Raw genomic sequence first — 24,226 nt, forward strand, 5'->3', positions numbered from 1 at the left:
TTGACTCATCAGCAGGTGCTCTTGCTGTGTTTGCATATCACTGATATATTTTCACTGCGATTTAAAAATTAACACTGATGTGTTTGCGTGGGAAAAGGCGAACAAAGACCTTTCCATGAGACTGGGCCATACATTTTTAGCCTAGGCTGCCCACTCTAATACAATGCAACAATGATATTGAAGATTTAAGCCTTTCTTATAATCCTTTGACCTTTGTATTTGGGGAATGTATTTGTTAGAAGTTCAAGAACTCTCTTGAAAAATACAGTTGCTGCAGCACTGAACAATGGAGTGAGATTGTATTTGCAGTTGAGAATTACCAGTTTAGTTGTATAATCATATAAACATGTTAGACCAGCATCTTCCAGTGTATATTCTGCAAACATTCATTGTGTGGAATAACAGTAGTTATTAATTGGAAAATAAAACAAACAAACAATCAAACAACTGAAACTAAAAACCCAAGACTGAAGCCAAGGAAGTTGGGAATGTACTTTATTAAAAATTTTAGACAGGTGTCTCACAGCTTTTTATTTGCATCATGGATCTCCAAAGGGGGATACAGTATGGGTTGCAGCATTTCCCATACTTCTTTGAACACAGAACCTTCCATTTTGCATAACTAGTGTCCATGGGATGGTCACCTTTTTGTACTTCCCCAGAGCTTATAGTTGTGCATTAACTATGTGATTCTTCATATTCACCTTCGTATTGAGCCTGTAAACTCCATGAGTGAGGAAACTGTGTCTCCTCTTGCTTCCCATTGTATCTCTGCCTAGCACCGAGTGGCACAGTCTTTGGCTCTCCAAAATTATTTGTTGAATGAATGAATGAATTGTGCTACACCAAATCACCAGTGGTTCTCTATCTGAAACCTGTATTTTAGATTCTTTACAAGGTATGCCCAGCCAACTTAAGTCTTTTCTTCTACTGTTTCTTCTACCTAGTATTAGAGTATTATTGTTATCGGAAGGATGACTGTATAAATGTGTCATCCAAACTGGAGGACATTTTTGAGAGGGAAAGGGAATACTATCAATAATTATACAGATAACAAGTGTAACCTGGGGCTATACTGGGCCATCTAGAATTGATAGCCCTTCATTATTGGTGACTGTCTCAGGCTGTCTCCCCTATTTGGGATTTTGGGCCTCTTGGAACAGGGACTTTTCCATGTAGAAGGTCTTCAATAAATACTGGTTGTAATTACTGCATGTACAGAAGTGACCATAATGCTGTTTGAAGATTTGCTGTATTGTTTAACTTGTAGTTTTTACAGGTGAGGAAATCTAGTGCCATATTCTATTCTTCATTTCCCCAAGTATAGTTGAGTCCATACTTCAGTCTGTTGGGGAGTTAATAATCGTCCTTGCAAGAGGCCTGGGCAATGTCGATGTAACGGCAGTGCTCTCTTAACAGGATTGGGCTTTCATCTTTCAAGGCAGTGAATGAGAGACCCACTGTTCTTACCAGAGCAGGCAGGAAGCAGATGTGATCGGATTGCAATCCTGGAGAGGGTGAAGGTGTGAAGGGGAGTTAGGAATGTTTGGAGGATGCCTAAAACCTGCACAGATAATGTAGTGATCAGCAGAGATTTTTCTAGATGGTTGCCTGACTCTCAAGTTCCTGATCATGCACTGTCTTACAGCTGGTTTCTTATTTTGTTATCTCGCTTCTTGCTTTCACTGACTATAAAGCACCTGCAGGAAAGGGCTATGGGCCTGACATGGAGTAAACCCTCAGTACATTTCTGCTAGTGACTTGAATCTTGATTCATTAGGAAGGTGTCACACTGGGAAAAATGGATCATGGGATTCACTGAGTATACTTCTGAGACTTTTTCTAACTGCCAAGGCAAGCATGCAATTTACACAGGCCGTTATCCTTAGTGTTTTGTAGGTGCCTAGTTGGACTCCCAAGTTCAAAAAGAACTCAATTTAATCACAAAAGTGTTTCGTATAGGCCTTATATTTTTAATGAATAATATACAAAAGTATGTCAGAGGGTCAAAGATGCCTTAAAGATCACGAGATCAAGCTCTCTTTGGATAGATGAGCAAAGAGAAGCCCCAGGGGATGGGGGATGGGTCAGTGCCTGAAAGCAAATCAGTGACAGAACAAGGAGTCACTTTATTTCTGCACCATGCACTGCGATCTTACCGCTTCATTAAAGTAAAACAAAATTAGTCATTTGCAGATATTCTTTTGTATTTAATAGGAAAAAATTGATAGCTAGATTTTCTTGCTTTACAGTTTGTCCTACAGAGTAAACTATTATACAAGAAGAATAAGTAGATTGTGCCTAATGTTTTCTGTTTATTTTGTTTCAGGTAAGCCTTCCCAGTGATCCAAGCTGTGTTGAAGAAATCTTGCGGGTGAGTTTAAACCTTTATTTTTGTGCCTTTTAATAATGAAGCAATCTATCTGCTTAAGCTGTTTAAAGTAATTACTGTTCTGTTTCAAGGAGTTTCATGATGGGGAATCCTGACATTCTACTTCAAGACCCTTCTGCTTATTCCAGTGGCCTCATTTCTTGCCTGTCTTCTTTCCATTTTGTAATCAAGCTAGTCTTCTAATATCACTAAGCTTCTGCCCTATCCATTCCTACATCCTTCTCAGACAGAGACTTACCACCTTCTTTAGGAAACGTTCCCTGTTCAAGCACCATACCCTAAACCTTTGCCTTTTACCTTTCTGAGATCTCAGCTCAATCTCACTGCTGCCGCCCACTACGTGGAACATGGTTACCGAGATTGACTGTGGCCTATAATAAGGGGAAGAGATGTGGGAATGGGAGAGGAGGAGAAGATGAGAGACTTGAAAATGATGGCATGTTGTGGAAAGTGTTACTTATGGAAGTGAGTGTATGTGTGTGAATGCCTTGAGGGCAGAACAAAGTTGAAAGAATGGCTATAATCTCTTCTGAAGTAAACAATCAAACCGAAAGAAGAAACCAAAGTTAAGCAAGAAAAACATATCTGTCTACTCTCTCTGGCCATTGGCATCATAAGGCAGTATGGAATCTCAAGAATAAGAGTCATGGTAATGAGCTCCTGAGCTCCTGTCCTGGCTCTACCATTTGTCACTTCTGTGACCTTGGACAGATGACTTTATCTCTCTGAATCTCCTTTCCTTGTCTGTAAAAGAGGACAATAATACCTGCCCTAACTCCCTTTAGGCTACCAAGTGGTATATAAATGCTGGCTATTGTGATAAATGATGACCAGTGTAGTCATGTAAAAACCATGAAGGCTTTCTATCTGGGAAAGAAAATAATCTATGTGCCAGTGAAAATTCTGCACCCCCTTTCCTCAGTTACCAAAGTCACTCCAACTCCCTCCTGATCCCCCTCTCCCAGTAAGTGCCTTCTCAGCAGCCCAGTGTTTGAAGCAAGCCCTGAGAAAATGCAGCCAAAGGAATAGTCAAGAGCCAAAAGCTGTTTACCATTGAAATGGCTTGCCACCCGGAGTATACCTGATGTACACATTCGTGCACCTGTTTCAGCCCAAGAACATTGTTCTTGACTATTAAAGAGATGAGTCAGTCATATCGCTTTGATCAACGATGAGACTATATGGATTAGGGCAGGGGTTCCCAATCCCAAGTCAATGGACTGGTACCATGTGTTCCTCATGAGAATGTAATGCCTTGATGATCTCAGGTGGAACAGTTTCATCCAAAACCAACTCCCCACCCCTACTCCCACTCCCTACCCCCTCATCTGTGGAAAAATTGTCTTCCATGAAACCAGTGCCTGGTGTTAAAAAGGTTGGGGACTGCTAGATTAGGACTATGCTGACTACTTTGGTAAGATAAGAACCCAGCAACTCCTCAGTCATCTGTCTCAGGGGCCCGACGTTTTGGGTGGAGACGAGGCAGCTGTTATGAGCACCACAAAAGGAATGCACACTGGGAACTCAGGCCTTTCCCATTGGGAAAATACATTCAGTCCTTGCTCACTTGTCAACAGCCTTCCTTAACAGAAGGCAATAACATTGAAAGAAATGTCTTACTCTGCTCTAGATAGTAACCTTGTTATTCCTTTCTTCTCCGAGTCACAAGCATAAATAAACTCAGTGGCCTTTTTATAAACTCCCAAAGGAATGCCAGGCATATCTCAAAATCTCACTAATTTGTCACAATCGAAATTACGTACTTAAAAGCAACCCAGCCCTGGTGCCTAGGTGGTTATGTGACTAAATGCAGGAAGGAGGGTGAACACCTGGCTGAGGCTGGCGACACCAGGCTCCTAAAGGAGCCACTTAGAGAAACAACAGAATTTCACTTACAGATGGAAAGAAAAGAAGCAGGTTGCCTTAATAGGCTCACAAAAGATAACATGCTTTGAGAAAGTAACAAAAGTCCTTCTGTTATTCTTGAAAGAGAAATGTCTCTTTTTTTTGAAGGGCTATAGATTGTATAGAATTCTTTTTTTTTTTTTTTCCAACAACGCTGTTAATGAGTGGGCCTTCCTTTATTAAAGAAAGAATGTTGCATTCCCCATGCTTCGAATAAAAATAAGCTTTCTGAAATTTGCGTCCCCAATTTTATGACTAATTGTTAAATTTTTATAGACCACCTTGCATGTCACAATAGAGCATGCTTGTTGGGCTTTTTGTCTTAATTACACATTCATGTTCCTTTTGGTTTGAGGGCCTTAGAGGCCTGTGACGGGTTCCGCAGTAAATTTGTCACCTCATTCCCCATAAACCCCTTTCTTAGGGAAAAGTACATTTTATCTTTCTCCCTACCTCTCCTGGCCATGCTCGCTGCTTTTCAAACTAAGCAGAGGCCCAAACAATGTCATCTCTCCTCACTGAGGGGAGCTATGCAGAGGAAGGAGCACTAGCCCCGGAGTGGAGGAGCTGGCTTCCAGTTGCTCATGAGATTCCCTTATTTCCTAGCTGTGTTGCTTTTCAGTTTCTTCATCTAGAAGCATGGGCTGGTTATTACCCCGCCCATCTCTCTACCCACCTCCAATGAAGGAATATTTAAATTATACACATTGTTTGCATCTGCACCATGAAAATCTGAGTCCATTTGCTCTCCCAACTTTCCCACCTCCCTGATCCCCCTTTTTTCCCTCCACAGCCTGGCAAGCAAACACATACAAACCCACTTCATCTCACATGGGGACAGACTTCTTTTATTAACCAAATGCAACACAACCAGCCTTTCCCCACTCTCAGCCCCTCAATCCTCCAGGCTATGGAAATACTTTTGCCTTATGTGTTTTGTTATGGCCCCCTTTCTCAAAATGCTGTCCAAATTCAAGCCAGTTGGTTTCTCTTGAAAGCCCCTCTCACCATTCATCTGGCAATGTTCTCAGCTCCCCTTCAAACCAGCGTGTCCACTTTTCTTTCTTTGCCCCCCTGGGCAAAGTGCTATAATATGCTGGAGCCCACCTTGTCTGGTCTTCCAGCAATTTTCTTCTTGCCCTCATGCCCTCACAGATGCAATCAGATTATAACAGGCTAACTTGACCTGATGTGTCAACCTTATTTTCCTATAGCAGGTGACGGATTTTCAAAGCACTTGAACCTCGTTGTCTTATTTGGTCATAAGGAGTAAGGTAGTTTCTTATTATTTCATGAAATCGAAGTCCAGAGAGGTTAAATGACCTGCAGTCCAGGGTGGGGCTGGTATGTGGCAGCAGTAAAATACTATCTGGTCTTTGTTTTCTAAATCTAGTGATCTTTGCACTACACCCAACTCTCAATCACCCTGTCACAAATCTAGAGTGAGCATCTCTGGATGTTAAACAAACTTGCTTCAGACAGTAGCTGACATTTCCAGCAACTTTAAGAATACCAGCAAACCAACATAATTTGAACAGATCTTAGAAATTAATTCTTCTTTTTTGTCATTCTTTAATATTTTGAATCTCATTTCAAATAATAATAAAACAATAGCAAATTTTCTTCTAATAATGAAACAACTGATAATAGTAATGTGTTGTCTATTGCATGTCAGGCACAGTTCATAAGCACATTATGTCTTTGAACCTTTACAATAACCCTCAAAAATTGTATTATTAGTCATGCTTTACAGAATGGTAAAGAGTGAAAGTCAGAGAGGTGAAGTAATTTGCCTCAGGTCACAGTTCTCCAAGTCTCTGACAAGAGTCATACTATCCGTTCTTCTGGTCCTGTTGGCTTATCTGAATTCCTTCTTATTTAACAGGCTCCAGTCTGCTTTATGATTAACATTATAGTGGATTCAACCACCAATTCATTTCAGCTTCTGTTGTTTCCTCAATTTGTACAAATTCAGTTATGCCAGAATAATTTAAGTAGTTTTTTGAACAAACTAGAACTCACTGGCCTACAACACCTTTCCACCAAACTGACCTTCTCCCACAAAATGAGCTGTACGAATTCAGGTGTCTTTGCTCCTTTTCAGGCATATTATCGCTTATTATGAATTTTACAAATCAGAAACTTAAAGGCAGCAATCTGTGCAATGCATCCCAGCTTTTACACTTGCTTCCGTCAGCATGCTGTTTACTCTTTAGAGTCAAGCTACCCTCATGTGCAAACGGAAATGAAAAATAATAACAGCTCTGGCCACAGTGATGGCATTTTGCAGTTACAATTCATCAATCATGTGAGGGATTCCTAGGCAGCTCATCTGTAATAATATGGGTACCAGCAGCAGCTTCTTTTCTGAGCTCTACGGGGTTTTATGGATCCTAGAGTAATCATTTCTGGAAGAGTTAAGCCAAGGAGAGCAGCATGCTCTAAATGCTACTAGCTAAGGATGGATGCTCAATGATTATTTGTTCTACAGTAGTATGATTTATTTGTTCATAGCAAGAATTTACTTTAAAAAAATCAAGAAACTATCAAATCCTTTCTGGAATCAAAAATGCAGATAGAGCATTTCTTTTAGATTTGATGCTAAACAGATTGTCTCTCCTAGCAAAGCACCTTCTGTGGTTGATAATTTCATAGGCAAACATCTGTAAGGGTAATTCAGTGTTTATGAGGGATGCTGAATTTGCTAGCTAGGATTTAGGGAACTTGATTTGATAAACTGTACCTTCTTACAGATTTCTTCCTGCCATATGGATCAGGTTGGTAAACACCTACTTGGCCACCTCTTTTTGATTACAGTATGATCTGTGTTTACAGCATTCTAAATTATGGCAATTCTACTTATTAGGCTTGTGTTTTAGTTAACAGTTTTAGCACGGAAAAAATTTACCAAATATTTACAGGGCAGTGCTTGTTATTTTATTTTTATTTTTTAACAGGGAAATAAATGAAAAAGCCCATCTTGCAAGCAAGAAAAAAAATGGATCAGGGAACAAAATTGGTCGGACAATTATGTCTGAAAGGAAATTTGATTATATTATCATGACTATGCAGCATAATCAAGCACCTTTCAGTAGAATTTCTTTTATAAATTTAACCAATAATTAGGCAATTGATTTTATATCCTGTCAAATTAATGTATAAATAATGTTCAACTTGGATTCATGCAAACGATTTTCTATATAGCTGTCTTAAATAGGAATCCTTCTGGAATGTTTCAGAAAGCATGTATCTTATTTGGATGTGGACTTTTAAAATTATAGTTTCTTGAAATAGTAATATAGTGTTCCGCCCAAGAAAGACAATTCCTAAATATAATTTAGACTGTAATTAATGTTAACATTGATGGAGTCAAATAAATGAACTAACTAATGATTGTGCCCTTTGCTAATCTGATGACTAGTTCTTACCTAATGGCACTGGGAAATATGTAAATTTGTCAGCAGGTGAAAATGCCCTTGACTGGGTAAATTATGTGCAGTATTACCTTTTCTGAAGCTAATTCAAAGCACTAATGGACTTAATATGTAGCATGCATATGTGAGGTGAGCTATTCATGGAACCAAATTAGCTCATAAGAGATATTATCCATTATATGCCTCCTAGTAATCATTTCCTCTTTTCTCAAACACAAACCAACCCAGAAGAAAGATACTAAATTTAATTATAACAACTTTATGTGAACAATGCAGGTAAGCCATCCAGTGTGCTTCCAAATGCACTTAGAACCTGTCAAGCAGTTTAAATATTTTTATATGGAATCTAGGGGTTTGCAGCTAATATATGAGGTGAATTTTAAATGATTTTACAGACGTCATTGGGAAAGTGAGTAATATGAGTAATGAGGTGACTGGGCCAGTGAATCATGGGAACCTGTCAAACATGGGGAGATGTCAGGGAAGAGATGATGTCAAATAGAAGTAACTTAGCAACCCAGCATTTAGCTGTCCAGAGAATGAGCAAGAGTAGCCCCTTTAAAATAGCTGAGTAAATTTATCAGTTCCTGTATATCTTAGGTATGCTATAAAAATAAGTCTGTTCTCTGTCAACCTGTTTCTTTTTGTGAATATGGTGATTTGTGATTTTCTATTGAATTGGATGAAAGCAGGTGAGAATTTAGGCCATGTGTAGAATTTACACCTGTTTTCTGTATCTTGGGTGTAAGGAGAGAGTAATGAAACAACACATTGGTTTGCCAGAAAGCATTCTAAGCTTATCTGAAAGAAGTAACAGCTTCCAACTGTTGTCTAAGAACCAGCATTTTTGTACTAGCTTTGCTAGTGGGATTGGGCTGGGGAAAGGAGAAGTAATGCAAGGAAGTTAACCATTCCACTTGCATCTGTGTAAAGGTGAAACTCGTGTCTCTGCAAAACACATTGAGGAAGTAGCCTCTTGGAATCAATTTGGTAGGCATCTCCCAGTTTTGAAATGAAAGAAAGAAGGAAAGAATAAAACAAGGCTTGTCCCTTCTCTCGTTTGTCACTAGAAGCATTCAGGAGAATGAGAAAAATAAACTTAAACTCCATAATTGATGTAACCAAAGGGTATCCATAAGCCTGACTCACAATTTATTTTGTGAAGGTCAAACAGGGAAGAAGCCAATAAGTGATTCCCATGGTCTTGGATTTGTGGCATAGTAGATGAAAGAAACACTGATTTTCAGAATAAGTGGAACATGGTGAAAAGCAAAAACAGTATTAGAATAATAAGAATGGGCATTAAAGTTGGAGATGGGAGCTTCCATGGACCAAGTTTGGGACACAGTCTTGAGAAGTAGGGAAGGCAGGACTGAATGAGAAATTACATAAATGATCCATATTTGTGGAAGGCACTTTGTTAGTGAGGCAAGGTGGATGAATGAGATGCTGCTTTGCAAGTAGCCTGTAGGGCTGATGTTTATTGATAACAGAGAAGTAAAGCCTGAAAGCATTTGGGCACACAGCCTTGTATTCCGAAGAGAATTCCTGCTAGTCTGGAATTCAGCCACAGCCCTGACTGGTCCTGGAAGAACTCTTGACATGAAAAAAAAATAGTAATAAAAAAGAATCACCACAAGATCTATGCAAAAAAAAAATACACAAAAAAGCATGTGAGAAAAGTGTACTGGAAAAACAATATTTTTGTGGAAAAATTAAAGCTGTGACCAACATAGTGGCATGAATTTGTTAAAACCATGAAGCAATTTTATCTGAAAAGACAAGAACAAAATCAGTGATACAGGAACTTAAAGATGCTATTTAAAAAATAGATAAATCAAGAGGTGTGAATTAATGAATTATGAACAGAAAATCATTATAATTAATTAATTCAAGATCCTTTTCCCAAATAAAACAATAATACAATAAAATAGATACTTGGTTACTTAACGCCATCAAGAAAAAAGGGAAAACACTAATACATAAAACAAGAACTAATAAACAGAAATAACCTCAGATACAGAGAAAACTAAGAGAATAATGAGTAGCAATTTTCTCAGCTCTGTACAAATAAATATAAACTGGTGGATGAAATGGATGGTTTTTCTAGTGAAATGTAATTGACAGAGATTAACTCCAGAAAACACAGAAAATCTAAACAGGCTTATAGCCATCAGTGAAATGAAGACTCTCCCCACCCCTTAACAAAAGCGTCACTCCCAGATGGGATTTCGTGAGGAAATTAAACTAAACTTTCACAAAATATGACAGTATAACTTTTACACAACATAGAACAAAAAGAAAAATTTGCAAAGTACTTTTTAGAAAAGCCAATCTAGCTTTTATTTTGATACTAAAATCTGACAAAAATAGAACACAAAAAAGAAAATTGCATAATAGTATCATTTATGATTATTGTTGCAAAGCTCCTTAATGAAATACTAACAAACAGAATCAGACAGCACTTTAAAGGATATACAATATCACCAAGTGGGTTTTATTCCAGGAGTGTAAAACTGGTTCAGTGTTAAGGAATCCATTTGTATAATGCCTTTTACAAAGAGAATAAAAAAAGAAAAATTACACAGTCATCTTCATTTAGATGATAAAAGACACTTGACAAAACTGAATATACATTCTTGATAAAATAGAAATAAGTGGAAACATATTTAATGTGATAAAATATATCCACCTTAACCCAAAGGGTAGTATCACATTTCATGGAGAAACTCTCAAAGCATTCTCATTATAGTCAAGAAAAAGACTAGATGTTCTTTATACCACTATCATTTTATGTTTTTCTGGAGGTTAGCCAAGACCATTAAATATGTAAAGAATAAGAGGCATTAAAGTGAGAGATAATGCTTAAAATGGTTACTATTTGTACATTATACGTATATTGTTTTCCTGGAAACCAGAAACAAATTAACTAAAAACACTATTATGAATGATACACAAATTCAGCAAAGTTGCTGTGTGCAAAATAAATGTATGGCAATAAATAGTCTTTACATATAAAGCAAGCAACTATAAGATGTAATGGGCAAAAAAATCCTCTTACACCTTATGAATTGATGTAACAAGAATTGTGTCAGAGCTGTATAAACAAACTAAGTCACTATGAGAGATGCCAAAGAATACTTCAATAAAAAGGCATACAATTCCCGAAAAGGAAGACAATGTCACAGACGTTTGTGTTCTCCCTAAGTTAATCTTGGATCCTTACCTCATGCCATACAAAAACATTACTTCCAGATGTATTAAAGATTAAAAACAAAAACATAAAATATTAGAGGTATATATGGGAGATTTTAATTTATTTTTAATTTTCAGATCAAGTCTCATAATTAGATGGCAGGGATAAGAAGCAGTCAGGAGAAAGTTCAGAGGTTAGAGGAGACTGGAGAATGAAGGAGTAATTGAAAGAGAGAGAAGTCTGTCACTCTAAGGGAATATAGTAAGATTATGAGGCAACATCAAGGCTCCAGGTGATATTGAAGATATTATATTTATACAGGTTTCAATCTGTAGATTATATAATTTCCTCCAGCAGTGCTTATTTCATTACCCAGAGACCACAGGCTAATGGGTCGATGACAGCCTGGAGGCCTTAGAGAGGTTGAAAATTGCCCTGAATCATATATTCATATGGTTATGAAGCAGCTGACACAGAATTGGAACTCATGTTGGCCTGAATCCAAAGTACATACTAATAGTAGTACCACTTACCTAGCATTTTTTTGTACCTGGCACTGTTAGAAGAATTTCACGTATAGTAACTCATATAATCACTATATCAATGCCGAGAAGCAAGTACTATTATCATCCCATTGTTAGATAATGATGTGGAAGTACTCTGAGCTTAAGTGACTTTCTAAGTTTGACAGCTAACCAGTGGCAGAGCCAAAATTTCAAACCAAGCAGTTTTTGGTGATTATGAATAATGTGGGTATTAATAATTATATACAGATTTTTGCATGAACACATGTTTTCATTTATCTTTGGAATATACCTAGGAGTGGGATCGCAGAGTCATATGCTTAGAGTATGTTTAAATTTATAAAAACCATACTAAATTGCTTTTAGAGTGGCTGTACCATTTTGCATTTACACCAGCCAAGTATGAAAGACCACTTACTCAGCGTGTACTTATTTCCCATTTGTATATCTTTTTTGATGAAGTGTCTGTTCAAATCATTTACTCATTTACTAAATCAGGTTGTCTATTACCTTATAAATGAATCTTGAGAGCTTTTATTGTTTCTGGACATAAGTCATTTGTCAGATATGTGATTTGCAAATATTTTCTCTCGGGCTGTGGCTTGTCTTTTCATTCTCTTGGTGATATCCTTCTAAGAACAAAATTTCTTAATTTTGATAAAATCCAATTTATCTTTGTTTCATGTTATGGATTATTATTTTGCTGTCAAGTCGAAGAACTTTTGGGTTAATTCAAGGTCAAAAAATTCTCCCATGTTTTATTCTAAGAGTTTTATTTAAGTCTTCATTTTGGATTAATTTTGATATGTGATGTGAGGTATAGGTTGAGATTTACATTGTGTTCCAGCACGATTTACTGAAAAGATTGTATTTAATCTTTCTCCATTGAATTGCTTTTGCATTTTTGTAAAAAGTCAATTGACCATATTTGTGTGGGTCTACTTCTTGACTCTCCAGTCTCTTCTACTTGTCTATGTCCCTGACCTTTCACTAATACCATAATGTCTTAATTTCTGTAGATATTGTAAGTCTGAAAATAGCATAATGTGAATCTTCCAACTTTGTTCTTTTCCTAAAATGGTTTAGCTATCCTAGTTCCTTTTCCTTTCCATATGAATTTTAGATATATTATTTATATTTACAAAGAATTCTGCTTAAATGTTGGCTAGTATTGCATTACATCTATAAATCAATTTTGAGGGAATTAACACCTTTACTGTGTGCATCTTTCATCTCATGGATGTGGTCAATGTGCCTCTCCATTTATTTGGGTTGGCTACTCTATTTTTAGAGGGACACTGGTAATCTATAATCCCACTTTAGAAAATTCATGCTATGAGAAAAATCCAAGCTCCTAGAAAAACTATGTGAACAAAATTATTCATTACACAATTCTTTGTAATAGCAAAAAATGCTACTATATATTTAACAATAGGAGAATAGTTAAGCAAACTCAGATTTATACATTCAGAATCATAACCAACCATTAAAAAGATGGCTTTGCTGATGATGTAACAACATGAGGAAAAATTATGAGATAATGTTAACTGAAATAACCAGAATATAACATTTTATGTACTTAAGTATTATATCTCTATAAAAAATGACTAAAAAGAAACTGAAGGAAAATATTTTGAAATGATAGTTCTTATTTTGTTAGAGTTAGAATTGTGGGTGAGTTTCTTCTTTTTTATATTTTCTCAATTTCTATAATTTATATTACTTTCATAAAAATATTTAAGAGGCAATTTACTCATGTAACAAACATGCATGTTTACCCCCTGAACTTAAATAAAAATGAAAAAACAATTTAAGATGTATATTGCTGAACTAAAATGCACTTAGCAAAGAGTAACCAGGATAGTGGGTAGTTTCCAAACTAGAACGTCTAAAGAGATAGACTAGATTAAACAGCAGAAAATTGAACTAGAAGAGGGAGCAGGCTGTGGCTGCCTGAGAGACTACCCTGTGGAAGCAAGAGACTCGGAGGCTGCATTTGGGATAGAAGGCCTCAAATGGTGGAATCCAACTTTTGAGGGGCACTTATAGAGGGATAGGTATTAGGGCAATAAAAGCAAGAATGTTCTGGGGGGTGGGGCATCATGGTTAAGACAGTAGAGCTCAGCTCTTCTCCCTTGCTGAATGTTTTTGGGTAAATTAACCTTTTCGTACCTCATTTACAAAAGTGAGATAATATGCCCTAATTCTCAGAATTATAGGGACAATTAAATGAGATGATGCATATGAAACCTCTGGAATAGTGCTTGGAGCACTCAATTAGATACTTCCTTTCTCCCCTGTTCTAATTGGTAGATCTGTCCAAGGGTAGAAGGAGGTGAGGTCTTTGTCACTGAAAGTGTTCAATAGAGGCACTGTGCTCCCCCAGTACCTAGAGGATAAACCTCCAAACCCAGACCTTGGCAGTCAAAGTCCTTCCTTTATGTCACCACTCATGCCTACCTCACATATTGCCCATTCTCCCAACTGTGTGCCCTTTTCCACATCCATTGCAGACTTCTCCCCCTTTATCAAATGTGCCATCTCCTCCTCTGCCTCTGTGTGTTGCCCCCTCCCTCTGCCTGTGATCTCATCCACTCCTGTCTTTGTCTGGTGACCTCCTATTTACACCATGTAAGATCCACCACAGAGATCACAGATATTAATGAATTAATTTCTCTATCTGTCTTCTAGGTCCCCATAGCAATTTTTATATATCTACACTTGGCCTTTGTATGTGTGTATGTTGGGGAGTTGCCTCTTATGGTAGAATGTGAGGCCCATTAGGTCATAGTCTGTGTGGAAATCCTTATTCTGTCTCTTTGGCCAATTCCAGAAGGCCCCCCCACATACATGCACACAAAGGTGACAAGTGTAGGTGCATAAAAAATGCATAGATTAGATGTAATGTGTTTATTAAATGACTTAAATTTTTAGAGGAATGGTTAGAGAAAATGACCTCATAGTGTTATTTCCACCCAAGGTATAATAATGATTTGATTTTCCATGAAAAGATTACAAGTTAATAAGCAGATAATAGTGCTTATTGAGTAGAATAATTATACAAATATTAGGCATTTTAATGACTCCATTTCTTATTTCTCCAAATGGTATATTATCACCATTTGTGTGCTTTTTCCATTGCCAATTTCTTTTTAAGAAGGGCAAAATGCCGCATGCAGCTCCAATCATTTAGATGTGTCTGGATTCTTGGAAACTTGACTACCCTATGTTCTCCTAGAAATGGACCGTGAGAGCTTGCTTGGAGGTTGTAGCAGGGAAGCACAGCTGCTCCTATACCTTTGACCTAAGAAGGATTCAACTCTATAGATAAGCAGTGGTAAGAGCGAGAAATGACACCCATCTAGCCAGCCAGATCAGTTGAATCAATCCTGACGTTCACTGGGGTAACAGATGTCGCAGCCAGATAGTCATCACATCCTCAATTGCAAATTATTATTTAATACCATTGTTATAGTCCATTTTTAGTATTGTTCCTCAAAATACAATAATGCTAGCATTATCAATTTAAACAAGGTACTGAATAAAGACAGGGCCCCATATGCTACTACAATGGGAGAGATTTTCAAATCTCTCAAATAATGTTTTGGCACTATTCACTGTGCTTATTATCACTGTGATCACAAGAAAAGAGCTTCCACAAGATGTGTTTTCTTCTCTAAAGTGATTCCTCCAGGGTGTGTGTGTGTGTGTGTGTGTGTGTGGCTGATAGCCTGTAAGTTGCTTCCATTAAACACTCCATTCCCCAAAGCCTTTCATTATTGGAATGAACACACTAACACGAACAGACTCATCCTGCTCTTTTCCTGGCAACATGTTAACTGGAAATTGCAGAATCATAAAATAAATAACTAAGGCCAATCTAAAACCAAGGTGTAAAAACAGCATCCTGGCTGTCTGGGCCTCTGATTATTTTCTATTCAACTCCCTTACTACTTCTCAGGACCTGTTGGGTTCAGAGGATACCTGGAAAGCTAGTCCATCCTCCAACTTTGCAGCCTCCTCACTGCTCTTTAATCCAGGAGCTCCCAGCACATCCTCACACCCCTAGTGCTTTTGATGCAAAAGTGAATAGCAGGTCTGACACCTGGAGAATCCACCCTGATGTTGTTAGAGCCTGGTCTACTCCTGTCCTGTGTTACAGAGTGGAGACCATGCAGCATCAGCCTTTGAAAGAACTGGGATTAAGATGAAAACAATGTGCCAGTGACACTGGACCAGACATCAAGAGACCTCAGAGCTAGTTCTGACCCTGCCACTACCTTATTCTGTGACCCTTGGCTAGTCTGTTAACCATTGTGTGCTTCAGGTTCTCCATCTGTAAAGTGTTGAATTTTTTGCACTCTCCAGTACAGAAACACCAACCACATGTGGCTGGCTATTTGAATTTAAATTAATTAAATTTTAACAAAATAAAAGTTCAGTTCCTCATCCATTTCAAGTTCTCATTAGTTACATGTGGCCAGTGTTTGCCATATTAGACAACACAAAACTCAATATTTCCATCACTGTAGAAAGATACAGTGAACAGAACTGCCCCAGATATCTCTTCAGATTTGCTCTAGGTTTTTATTCTGAGTTTTATCATCAAATAAAATCAAATATTGTTTTACCTTCTAGACTGTGTATTCTAGACTGTTTAGAGTATATCTGATTAATTTATTTCCCCCTGAGTCTTATATACAATACATTGATCAAATTCAACTCTGGTTCTGAGCAGTGCCCCTACTATATAAGACAGAACACAAAATAAGTCTGAGTAGGTAGAAAAAGATACAGCAAGTATTCCCACAAAAGAGAGAAGACCAGAGAAGTTTCAGGCATTCGCCTGGTTTGTTGGGCAATGCAGGGACCCATGTACTCCTAACTCAGGCCTCAGACAAAGTGTCTTTCCCTATGTTCAACAACATTAATAATGCTTTCATCCCTAGGCTCTGGAAATAAGAGGGTACATCAGACCGTTGAATGGCCCTTTTAGGAGAGAAATGGTACTATAAAAACCCAGGAATTGATTCATATTTGCTTCCTCTTTCTCTCTCTTCCTCTCTCACTCTCTCTTCCCTGTGCTCTTCAGCTTTTCCATCTCTTTAGACGTCCACCTAAGGTGCATCATTAAAGGAAGTACCACAGCAGCACTTGGACAGCTCCAGTGGCTTTAATTGTCCCATTTCTTCATTAAGGGGAGTTGCTTACCTACACCTTGCACAGGGGCTTGAGATCTGGATTATTAACGCTAAAATGGACTGAGTCCTGAGAAAAGCCATTCATTGTACAAACTTTCAGTTATGTAGGGTAAATAAATTCTGAAGATGTACTGTATTATATACTCAAAATTTACTAAAAGAGTGGATCTTAAATATTCTCACAACATTTAAACAACAAATAAAGGTAGCTATGTGAGTTGGTTGACATATTAATTAGCTTGATTATGGCAATCACTTTACAATGTATACATACATCAGAACTTCACATTGTATACCATAAATATATATTAATAATTTATTTTGTCAGTTATACCTCCATAAAGTTCGAGAATAAAAAGCCATTACTTGGAATGCATTCTGGTGACAAGGGAAATTTAATAAATTTGTGCCTCTCCTTAGGGATCGGCTTATTTTTACTGACTTGCCATTTGGATTATGTGACCCTCACACTTGCCATTGGGTTGCGTGTGGCATGAGTAAGGGCAGTGGTTTCAAAACAATTATAAATTGGGTTCTGTGGTTCATGCCTGTAATCCCAGAACTTTGGGAGGCTGAGGTGAGAGGATTGCTTGAGACCAGGAGTTCAAGACCAGCCTGGGGCAACAAAAGGAGACCCACATGTCTATAAAAATAAGTTAATTGGCTGGGTGTGGTGGTGCACACCTGTAGTCTCAGCTACTCAGGGAGGCTGAGGTAGGAGGATTGCTTGAGCCCAGGAGTTGGAGGCTGCAGTGAGCCACGATCACACCATTGCACACTACTCACTCTGAGGTGACAGACAGAGTGAGACCTCATCTCTAAAACCACACACACACACACACACACACACACACACAAAATGATGATAATGTACTTCTTATAACCACCAAATTATAATGGACTTCCAGAAAGGTGAGGGAGCTTTGTTCCTGCTACATGATTGGAGTGTTCCCTTTTGGAAAACCTGTCCTATGGAGTATGGTGGTGCCCAAAGCCTAGAGCTCAAAGCCAGACACCTGGGCAGAGGTCCTTGAGCTGCATGACATTGTCTCCAAAACTCAGTTATCTGACCTATGAAATGAGAACAAGAAAAACTCCTTCTCTGTGTTATTGAGTGGATTAAATATGGTAACAAATGAAACAGTGAATTCTAACCCCCAAATACACACAAGCTCCTATTGGATTGTTATTGTGACTCTTCTTGTTATTCAGAAATTCCAAATATTTTCAAAGGGTGACTTTGAATTTCATATTTCAACCCTTCACAGACTCTATCTGATTTGGCCAAGAAGTTTAGATTGCCCCTGTGATTTTCTTGAATATTAAATATGTAAGCTCCTTTCATGTCTTTAATAGAGTAGTTTTTTTTTTCATTTTTGACCACTCCATAGTTCATAAGGCACATTGCAGCTTTTCAAATTGTCAAATTTGTTTAATTAGCCCAGAGACCCTGCCCGGTTGGTTTTTGTCAGCTGTATAGCAGTCTCTTTGGGTGGCTTGCAAATCTCTGACCAGGGTTTTTTTTTTTTTAAATCATTTTGAACATTTCTTTCCTTCTTTAATACAAATCAAGGAGAGACTAGATGAGCAGGAGGCAGTGGTGGGGGTGGGAGTAGGAAGGCAACGTGCTGTGGCACTGGTTGCCAACTGGCTTTTGGACAAGAGTTACAAATTGATTACAAGTAACAGTTGGAATCCCAGGCCTGAGAGATCCAGGTTTGTGAGTGTGTTGCGGGTGGGGTAGAGTTCTCCTTGAGCTATTTATTTACTTCAAGACCAATGTTTCATTTGCACACTGAAACCTTCCTAGGTAAGGGTTTGACATTGTTCCCTTTGAATCTTCTATTTGGTGCTTTGCTAAATTTATAGCCAGGAGTAAAAGTATTGATCTGGTTACCCAAAAAGATGTCTTAGGCCAAAGAAAAGGTAGAGGTTTAAAGAGGATTTAGAGACATCCACGGGCAGTGGATTCTCAGAGGGTTATTAGGGAAGCTTGCAAGGGGCGGGGGGTGGGGGTAGTTGGAATGCACCCCTTCCTTATGGTGAGTAAATGTTTTGAAGTACAAATGTGGATGCCCTAAAAGATGTCAATGGGAAACTATTAATAAAAGAAACTTTTATAATAGTCTTCTTGTGTGATTGTTACCTTTTAATTAAAAAAAAAAGACTTGGTAGTGAAATCCAATAATCAGATTGGATTGATGTTTAACAAATACTTAGTATAAAATATCAGATATGAATCAATAGCTACTTGTAGCTTATGCTGACAAGTGGCTGTTTATATCAAGGCAGAGAGGGACCTGCTTTCCTGGGTTTAACACAGGATTGAAGCTTTATAGCATGCCTGTGGGGCCACATTTTTGTACATACCACTGGCCCCCAGTGTTCATATTGAGTTTAGAAAGTTCTCCTTCTTCATCAGTCAAATATCCTTTTAGAAAAAGATATGCCTCTCACTTGTGCTGTGTTTTTGCCACTGTTAATATGGAATACAGATGCTATTTATTTTCCGTTATTTGGGGAATTGTAGAGAAAAACGAATCTGGGGAGAGGAGTGACTGTCCAGGCATTCAGAAATACTCAACCTATTAGGGGCTTGGAATACTTGGAGGGGGCTTTCTGAATCAATTTCACTGTGACTTAGTAGTGGTTTTGATGTTGTTAAATTCAGACTACTGCAAGGAATTTGATACCTCTGTTGGTTTATTTTTATTTTTATTGAGGGGTATCTGTGGATGGGGGGCGGGAGAGAGGGCCTGGTGTTCAGTAGTTAGACTGACATCTTGTGATAGATTTGTTAGTTAATTTCATGTGAATGGGACAAACCAGTTCTCTTTCCTGCCCCTGGCACTGTGATTCTAAGATTGAAATAGCTGTTTCAGAGGAAAGACAATTCCATGCAAATCATATTGGATGGAGTTTCAGCTGTGTTAGCAGCCTGGTACCTTATTTTTACTGAGCTCAGGAATAATGAGAGACCAAAGCTATAGCCAAGTTCTTCACTGGAGGCTTCTTTCCACGAAAATAGATATTACTTCTTTATTCCCCAGCAATTGAGCCTTTGTCCCTTCTAAAAGTAGTTGTCATGAACTCCTCATTACCATTTTTCTTAACGTGATAAGTGTAAACTACAAGAAAGCTATCATGTTTGAAAAGCTACAGCAGCCCTTAGAAATGGAATACTAACATGCCTTGTGTACTTCTTTGAAAGGACTTAGACTGAGGATTGTGTGAAATGTATCCTTCTGCCCCCCTTTGCCTAGAGTTGTCATTCTCTAGTACCTTTCACTTATAGCATAAGCTGGCTTTCTAAAGGACTGCTGTGTTGTTGCATTGACACCGTATCTCTCCAACAATGTGAAATCAACAAATCCCTTTGGCAATTTCTGAAACATATAACAAATTGTGCATTATTCTCTAAAAAAAATCAACTTTGATGGGCTTATTTTATTTCTACTTTGAATGGTAACTGGTAATTGTTATTACCTTACTCTCATTCCAATTATCAATACTCTAGCTACAGAGAGTACCACCAGACCCTGTACCGGGACCTAGTCTAGCCTCCTGGCTGTTAGATACCTTGCAAGGAGTAGACACTCAATAAATGTTTTCTGAATGAATGAAATTAAATGTAGATTATTAGAAATGGTGCTGGAGGAGAAGCCAATGAAAGTGTGTGAGTTTTATCAACTTGGTTTGCCTGAGCTGGTGCTAAAGGAGCAAATTGGAAGGTAACCATTAAGAAACATCTCATGCTGTGAGGATATAGCATGTCATTCCATCTTTTGAAGTGACTCTGAAAGGAAAAAAAAAACATGGCTGTAGTATTATGAAAGCCTGGCGAATTATCTCAAATCAGTATATTTTAAGTGATGGTCGTTGGATGTAGTTGATGGCAAAATAATTTGAAACTGAAGAGCTGGAAATTCAACATTGCAATTAAAAATCACTTTTGAAAAGAGTTACAATGATCTGATGTCAAAATTAGCTTAAGAATGTAAGAAACAATTTCAAGGGTTAGAAATGTTAAGAACTAGCCCTCAAGAAACCCCAGAATCCTCACATACCTGAACTGGACCACTTAGAAAAAGCCCTCTACCTTGATTCCCCTTTTGATACCGCTCTTTGCAGAACACTTTCTCAGTGGCCAGTTCTTACATTTCTAAGCTTTGATATTGTGTTAATTTTGCCTGTACCAAACAAGGCAAACAATTCAGTGTTGTTCAGTCTGATAACATTTCCTAGTGGGGTGTTCAGTCTTCTATTCTGACTGGTTCAACCTAATTTAGACAAAGACAAAGGTCTTAATAAAGATTAAAATTTAGAAGGCAATCGTGTTTAGGGAATCAAATACCATTAGTTGGATGGGCTGTGGCCTGAGGTTGCTGCTGCTGAAACCTTTTGCTGAACTAAAAAGGTCTGGTTGAATTCTGCCCAGTATATCACTATAGTGTTCTGTTCCCTTGTATTTACCTTTGGAGACCTTTCTTTGCAGTGTCTGAATGTAGAATGCCCGAGGAGTAACTGGGCCAAAAAAAAGTTACATGAATAGGCCCTGCACATGGTCATATATGTTCCTGTTGTATTCAATGGGTGAAATGGAATTAATTGCATCTGGCAATGGCAAGAAGATGGCTTGATTGATTGCCTGATTGAGTACACAGTGGAGATTCAGAATACTGATCACTATACTTCCCAATTGTACATTATAATTAGGGCTCTTTTTCAATGGAACCCTGGTTTGGGGGCTGCCAGGATGAAGGCAGCCGATGTGAGCTGAACTTTTTGCATGTACAAATTCTCCTCCTGGGTCCGAAGGAGAATATTTCCAGATTCCCTTAAACAACTGCCAGCACTAAAGAGTTTGAATACAGAATTCAATTATTTATTTGAAGAAACATCGCCAGGGTTTTTATACCATGCCATTTAAATCATAAGTTAGTGTTAGAAACTTTTAAAAGAATTGCATTTTGCATTGACCCATTGTTATGCCATGGCCAAGAAGTTATGTTTAATGTAACCGTTGATTTTACACTTCCTCTCTATGAGCACTTGCATGGAAATCAGAGGAGCAATCTCAGGAGACTGTCTTAACAGCATTCCAAACAGAAGAATATTCATTCAATTGAATGGAACAGAGTTTTGACCACTAGAAAAGCTTGGCAGGAATGGCTAGTGATCAAGCCTAGGAAAGTCTATGGTTCCACTGTTGTTAGATTTTCTAAGAGTTCAGCATAGTTCAGCAAACAATCAGACAAATTGGGCTGTTAGCTGTCTCACTGTGAGACAATAGGCTCCCCTCAGCGTGTTTCCCCCACCCCATCCCTGGGAGAATGACAAATTTCCTTAGCCAATTTAGGCTATGTCATGCAAAACAACTGCTCCAGATTCAGTTTTGCATCTTCTCATATATATCTTTGACTTTACAAAAGTAAAGTGTATGATTATCTGATTAGGTAAAGCAGTACAGATGGTTCACAACACCCACTCCGCCACCTTTTAGGAATCCCTTTTCACTGCTCTAGGCAGAGGACATTTCGCCTTCAGAGATGAACTGCTCACTGCCTTCTAAGACAGTAGGCTCCATGATCGGAAACCTCAAATGATTGAAAATTCTTTAGTAGGTTGAGCTAAAATTGGTCCCCTGATAACTTTACCCATACAGCCAGTCCTAAACTCTTGGTCCACAAAGCAGGTCTCAAATCTCTTTCATGTGAAAGATTTTCATGGATTTAAAGACACTCCTCACTCTCCCTTTTCTGTGGACTAAACTTTCCCTGTTTCTTTAATGTGTATGTATACATGAGATGAGCTTTCCAAGCTCTTACCATTCAGATAGCTCTCCCTTAGAGATATTGCAGTATTCCCATGCCCCCACTGAGATGGGACATCCAGGAGAGCACTCTGAGAGGGCCCTGAGAGGAAAAAGATCAGTAGTTCTTCCCACATGCCCTACTTCCCTCTAAGGGAATTTCATTTGGAACAGCCAAGCTTCCTGACCCTGAGCAAAGGGCCCCTGTCCTTCCGAAGCCTGCCTGAGGGGGCCTAGTAGGAGAAACAGGTAAGTTCCTGTGTCTGTAGAGGCTGCACAGCAGCCTGGCTACATTCTGGCACACCACACTGGGAGCAGCAGCCTGTGCAGATCACATCCAGCCCCCTGAATCCTTTTACAAATGGCTGTGTGGCTCCCCCCATGGGCCCATCTATTGGGGGAACCTGCCCCCAATAATTCATCATTATTTCACATAGGTTCTTTTCTATTTCCGTAAGTGTCGGCCTGTCTGAGAAATAAAGGGAAAGAGTACAAAGAGAGAAGTTTTTAAAGCTGGGTGTCTGGGGCAGACATCACATGTCGGCAGGTTCCGTGATGCCCCCCAAGCTGCAAAACCAGCAAGTTTTTATTAGTTATTTTCAAAAGAGGAGGGAGTGTACAAATAGGGTGTGGGTCACAGAGATCACATGCTTCACAAGGTAATAAAATGTCACAAGGCAAATGGAGGCAGGGCGAGATCACAGGACCAGGGTGAAATTAAAATTACTATGAAGTTTCGGGCATGCATTGTCATTGATAACATCTTATCAGGTGACAGGGTTTGAGAGCAGACAACTGGTCTGACCAAAATTTATTAAGCGGGAATTTCCTCATCCTAATAAGCCTGGGAGCGCTATGGGAGACCCGGGCTTATTTCATTCCTTATCTACAACTGTAAAAAAAAAGACAGACTTTCCCAAAGAGGCCATTTTAGAGGCCTCCCCTTGGGAATGCATTCTACTTCTCAGGGATGTTCCTTGCTGAGAAAAAGAATTCAGTGATATTTTCCTATTTGCTTTTGAAAGAAGAGAAATATGGCTCTGTTGCACCCGGCCCACAGGTGGCCAGACTTTAAGGTTATCTCCCTTGTTCCTTGAACATCGCTGTTATCCTGTTCTTTTTTCAAGGTGCCCAGATTTCGTATTGTTCAAACACACATGCTCTACAAACAATTTGCGCAGTTAATGCAATCATCACAGGGTCCTGAGGTGACATTCATCCTCAGCTTAGGAAGATGACAGGATTAAGAGATTAAAGTAAAGACAGGCATAGGAAATCACAAGAGTATTGACTGGGGAAGTGATAAATGTCCATTAAATCTTCACAATTTACGTTCAGAGACTGCAGTAAAGACAGGCATAAGAAATTATAAAAGTATTAATTTGGGGAACTAATAAATGTCCATGAAATCTTCACAATTTATGTTCTTCTGCCATGGCTTCAGCTGGTCCCTCCATTCGGGGTCCCTGACTTCCCACAACACCCATCTTAACCCTACTCCTGCTATTGTTGTCCATTTCCTATTAACACCCCCACTGCTGCTGCAGATAAGGGTGCTAATGCCCTGCCTGGCTTTGCTCTCCTATCAGGGAGGAGCAGAGCATCCTACAGGCTGGTTAGCAATTGATAGCAGATTCAAGGTCAAGGAAGGATTTGTTTGCTGTTCTCCTGAACCCTAGCCCCAGGGCAGCCCTTTCTAGGCATCCTAAGGGCACTTGCACCTTATTCCCTTGCAACCTGGTGCTTAGCTGCTTCATTCCCC

General features: G+C 38.7%; 1 protein-coding gene across 10 annotated transcripts in view; it reads left to right on the plus strand.

Moving 5' to 3' along the window:
• The window catches only part of AFF2 (ALF transcription elongation factor 2), a 489,532-nt gene that overhangs the window by 303,460 nt on the left and 161,846 nt on the right, over positions 1 to 24,226 (plus strand). For all 10 annotated transcript variants that reach the window (XM_055375542.2, XM_055375547.2, XM_004064980.5 and 7 more), the window contains one exon: positions 2,330 to 2,374. In XM_055375542.2, coding sequence (XP_055231517.1) covers positions 2,330 to 2,374 — 45 coding nt within the window. The remainder of the gene's footprint in view (positions 1 to 2,329; positions 2,375 to 24,226) is intronic.

The sequence above is a fragment of the Gorilla gorilla genome, chromosome X, assembly GCF_029281585.2.
Source record: "Gorilla gorilla gorilla isolate KB3781 chromosome X, NHGRI_mGorGor1-v2.1_pri, whole genome shotgun sequence".
In the NCBI taxonomy this organism is placed as follows: domain Eukaryota; kingdom Metazoa; phylum Chordata; class Mammalia; order Primates; family Hominidae; genus Gorilla; species Gorilla gorilla.